The sequence below is a fragment of the Capsicum annuum genome, unplaced genomic scaffold (assembly GCF_002878395.1).
Source record: "Capsicum annuum cultivar UCD-10X-F1 unplaced genomic scaffold, UCD10Xv1.1 ctg5482, whole genome shotgun sequence".
NCBI classification, from domain to species: Eukaryota; Viridiplantae; Streptophyta; class Magnoliopsida; order Solanales; family Solanaceae; genus Capsicum; species Capsicum annuum.
In genome coordinates this window covers 1-5,278 of record NW_025863060.1, presented here as the reverse complement: position 1 = coordinate 5,278, position 5,278 = coordinate 1, and the positions used below count along the sequence as shown (strand labels likewise).

General features: G+C 37.0%; 1 protein-coding gene across 1 annotated transcript; it reads left to right on the top strand.

The window, feature by feature from the left end:
- Positions 1 to 268: 268 nt before the first annotated feature.
- LOC124893162 lies at positions 269 to 1,486 on the top strand. The gene is made up of 3 exons (XM_047404259.1): positions 269 to 568; positions 842 to 1,096; positions 1,196 to 1,486. Exons 1-3 carry the CDS (start codon positions 269 to 271, stop codon positions 1,484 to 1,486), a joined length of 846 nt encoding a protein of 281 aa, XP_047260215.1.
- Positions 1,487 to 5,278: the final 3,792 nt, after the last annotated feature.

The window sequence follows — 5,278 nt, the reverse complement described above, 5'->3', positions numbered from 1 at the left end:
GCCGCAAAGCGCTAAATGAAGCACAAAAGAATTACACAGTAACTAAACAGGAATTGCTAGCTGTGGTGTATGCTTTCGAGAAATTCATATCTTATCTTCTTGGGACTAAAGTGGTAGTCCATACTGACCATTCTTCCTTACGGTACTTGATGGCTAAGAAAGATGCTAAACCAAGGCTTATCAAATGGGTGTTGCTACTGCAAGAGTTTGATTTTGAAGTCAAAGATAGGAAAGGTTGTGAAACCAGGTGGAAGATCATTTATCTAGAATGAAAGGTCTACAGGAAGCTAATGATGTAACAAAGATAAATAATGTATTTCCTGATGAGGAGATCGTGGCAACTGCTGTGGAAATATTTCCCTGGTACACGGATTATGCAAACTATGTTGTGAGTGAGATCCACCCAAAAAATCTTTCGTTCCACCAAAGGAAGAAGTTCTTGCATGATTTAACACACTACTTCTGGGATGATCCTTATCATTTAAGGCAATATGCAGAAAATATCATACGGAGATGCATGCCTGAAGTAGATGTACTATGCATACTGGAAGCATGTCATGCTTCCCCAGTTAGAGGTCACCATGCAGGTGACCGAATAGCTTGAAAGGTGTTGCAGAGAGATTATTATTGGCCAACATTATTTAAAGATGCCCATGAGTTTGTGCAAAAATGTGACCAATGTTAGAGGCAGGGGTCAATATCTAAAAGGCATGAAATGCCCTTAACTAAGATGCTTGAAGTGGAATTATTTGATGTCTGGGGCATTGACTTCATGGGTCCATTTGTAAGTTCTTACGGAATAAAGTATATTCTTGTTGTTGTTGACTATGTTTCTAAATAGGTCAAAGCTGTTGCTTTGGATGACAATGAGGGAAAGAGAGTCGTTGCTTTTCTCAAAAAGAACTTCTTCTCTCTCTTTGGAGTACCACACACTATTATAAGCGATGGAGGATATCACTTTTGCAACAAATTATTTCAAGAAGATCTGGCAAAATATAGTGTGAAACAACACAGAGTGGCTATTCCATACCACCCACAAATCAGTGGGAAAGTGGAGGTGTCAAATCGTGAAGTTAACGCCATCCTATCCAAGATGGTGAATGCTAGTTGAAAAGACTGGTCAGAAAAACATGATAATGCCTTTTAGGCATACCAAACTGCTTTCAAGACACCTATCGGCATGTCACCATTTTAGCTGGTCTATGGAAAAGCGTTCCATTGGCCAATAGAGCTAGAGAACAACGCTTTATGGGCGCTCAAGAGGTTGAATTTAAATTGGAAGGAAGCAGCAGAGATGAGACTAGGGCAACTAAATAAGATGGATGAATTCCGTCTCAGGGCATATAAACGAGCAGATTTGTATAAAGAAAAGATGAAAAAGTACCATAACTGGAAAATAGAGAAACAAGAGTTCAAAAAAGGGGACTTGGTGCTTCTGTTTAATTTCAGACTCAAATTGATCCCAGGGAAGTTGAAATCTAAGTAGTTAGGCCCTTTTAAGGTAAATCAAGTCAACTCATCTGGAGTAGTGGAGCTCAAAAACAAAGATGGCAGTACATTCAAAGTAAATGGGCAATGGGTCAAGTTTTTCATTGGCCCAGAAGAATTAGTGAAAAGTTTTACCATTATCTGTTTTGATGAGTTCTAAAGTAATCGAGACACCTGAGTTATGTCGCAACTTTAAATTATGTGCTGCATGGGAGGCAACCCATGATCCTTTAGAATAACCCAGTCTAGGTATACCTTAACTCTTAATCTAGTTTTTGCTTTAGTTCTAAGTTGAGGGTACCTGGTATTCTATTGTTGTAACATAGTTTTTAGTTAAAAAAAAAAAGCACAAAAGGCAGTGACATGTCTGGCTCAATGTTTAACCATCCTTCAAATGTCTTGCTTGATAAACTGTGTGGATTACAGTTACTTATGACCATTGTGAATCTTGTTATGGCATTAATTTTTAGTTACTTGATAATCACTGCTAACAATTGCACGAACTGGATAAGTAGTAGCTAGTAATATACTTGTGTGCCATTTTACTGAGTTCCCTTTGTACTGCCGAATCCAAAACTTGACCGGTTTGTCGTACCTTAGTTGAAAGATAGGGGTTAGGAAAGGATCATAGGCCGCTTTTTAATCAAGTCACTTTTTAACCTAAAATGACCTTCCCTGTGTACATGTTACCACTTGATCCATGTTTTGAGCCTAAATTAACCATTTTTTCTATAATACCTATCACCTTCCCTTTTAGATCATAACGAACCTATTTTGGACGTGGTCTTCCTTGGACATTGTACATCTTGACTTAGGAAAATAGCTTAAGTTGAGGGTGGCTATCATAGGGGTGCATGATGTAAATTAGGTATGAAGAAGGGTAGAGTAAGAGAAAAAGAATAAGTGAAAAAAATAGAAAGTTGGGTGTTGGTGAAAAAGAGCAAGAAAAGAAATTTATTCGAATAGGAAGAAAGAACCAACCATTCTAAATGTGTGATCAAGAAAAGAGAAAAAGAAAAGAAAAAAAAAAGAGAGAAAAAGAAGTTAATAAGTGGACCCCATAAGTTAAAGTAGTTCCAAGGAGGTTAGTCACTCTAAATGCCGTATAATATCATATCAGCCCTTAGTCTATGTTACAAGCCTAAGAAAGACCTATAGTGATCCTAGTTTACTTGTCTAGACACTTTGGTAATGAAGATAAGGGCAAGCATACAGTATTTGGCATACATTGGTTTGAACTTCATTCTGAGAGTGAGTATTTTTGTAATGATCCCCATGTTGATACTTTGCTTTCTATTGTGAGAGAAAAAGGGAAAATTCTTTGTTGTGAGGGCACACTAGTATGTTGCTAAGTGACTTGTTTGGGTAGTTTCATATTAATATAAGCATGATTGTTGGTACTTATTTGATACCATGATTGGAATCCGTTGTGTTACATTGCTGCTTTTAAATAAGATACACAGTAGTTTAAATTGGTTGACCTTGGAGGCGGTAACTGAGTTTTGAGCTAAAATGGTTGTTGACTGTTGAATGTTCTTTGTATTCTCTTAGTTAGTTTGTTGCTTGAGGACAAGAAATTGTTTTAAGTTGAGGGTGTTGATGTGTGAGCAAAAGCTAACACATTTAATGCTTTTTAGCTCAAAATAATTGTGAATTCTGAAGCAACTCTTGTTGTTTTGATGTGTTTGCTCATGATATTATAGTAAAAGACTGAAGGAATGGAACTAAATGACCATTGAGCAAAAGAGTTGAAAATTCAAGGAAAAAAGAATAAAACATGGCTGACGACATCCCTGATAAGTTCTCAACTTTGTGATAGCCTATCAGAAGCAGCGTCAGCCTTAACCAGGGAATTGAAGCTGAGAAGCAGTTCTGACGACATCTTTGACATAGCATCAAGTGGGTGATAAGGTGTCAAGAATGGCATTAGTCTTAAGTAGAAACTCAATGATAAGAGAAGACATCTGACGAAGTTGGTGATACGCCATCAAATCCTTGATGCAGCGTCAGAGTCATCGTCAGCCTAAGGCAGAGAATTGAAGAAACTGGAGCAAGTCTGACACCATCCATGATAGGGTATCATCTTCTTGACGCGGCATCAGCTTGGGCGTCACCTAATTTGAGAATTAATTGAATTTGCTATTTTATTTCCTTAATTAGGCTTTAGTATAAATAGCATCTTTTAGGGTTTATTCAACAGTTCTTTTTTTTTTTTAGTTTTGGGAGAGTTTTATTTTCTTCAACACTTATCAACTATTTGTGGATTCCTTTTTTCAGGATTATATTGAAGAAACTACTTGTTGTTTTTCATTCTTTCGTGAATTTATCCTTATTATCATGAATTCAAATTTGTATTTCATTCATCAAATCATGAGCGACTAATTCCATTAGCCAGAGTTATGGGATCCATGGACTAGGGTTTGATAGGTTACTAGGTATTTAACGGATTCAAGGAGTAGTAGGACATCTTTAAATTTTGTAGTTTTAACTGAAATCTATTGGTTGCAAACATTAGGTTATGCCTTAGGTTTTATTTTCTTCTAATGGAGAAATAGACTAGAGGTCGTGAATTATCAATAGGGACTCAGACGCTACCAACCTTCTGTTTAATGATCAATGTCGTAACTGGATTGATCTACCTGAGATAAATCCTATTGGAAATAGATAAGTTATCTAAGTTCGAGAGAATTAAATAATAAATTTTCTAGTGAGGTCGAGAGATAAGTCAGATAGTCTCGTCGTCAGGGATATTCTTCTGTTACTACTTGCTTAAAGAATCCCAAGCATTACCTAGTATCTGTCAATTCCCAAAACCTATGGTGAACATAACTCAGGTTTCCCATTTAGACTGATTTCAAACACTAAAATATTGAACGTGACAATTAACTCTCTCTAAACCTTAAACTCCTATTTTTGGAAACATTAAACTACCAGTAAATTATTTTGTAAACAAATTGAAGTTCACACCATATTCCCTGTGGGATTCGACCCCAACCAAGTTGGGTTTTATATTGACAACGATCACTTACACCCATTCAAGAGTGTAATTTGAGCGTTATCATGGATTATATGTTGAAATGGGTCGAAGCCGTTTCCTTGTCTGATAACGAAAGGAAGAGAGTTGTGGTGTTTCTCAAGAAAAACATCTTTTCTCACTTTGGAGTGCCACATACTATTATAAGCAACGGAGGATCTCGTTTCTGCAACAAAGTATTCCGAGCTGCTTTGGTGAAATATGGGGTGAAACCGCATAGAGTAGCAACTCCATACCACCCACAAACTAGTGGGCAAGTGAAGGTGTCTAATTGGGAGATTAAAGCCATCCTAGCCAAAACAGTGAATGTTAATAGGCAAGATTGGTCTTAAAAGATAGATGATGCTTTATGGGCATATCTGACTGCTTTTAATACACTAATTGGTATGTCACTGTATCAGTTAGTCTATGGAAAAGCATTTCAATTATTAATCAAGCTGGAACACAAGAATTTATGGGCTCTTAAGAAGGAGGCAGTAGAGCTAAGATTGGGCCAACTGAATGAGATGGATGAATTTCGTCTCGGGGCTTATAAAAGGGCAGATCTTTACAAAGAGAAGATGAAGAAGTACCATGATCGAAGGATTGAAAGTAGAGATTTCTGGAAAGGCAATTTGGTGTTCTATTCAACTCCAGACTCAAATTGTTTCCAGGTAAACTCAAGTCCAAGTGGTCAGGACCATTTAAAGTGAGTCAAGTCTACTCATCTGGAGTAGTTGAACTTAAAAATGAAGACGGAAGCATCTTCAAAGTTAA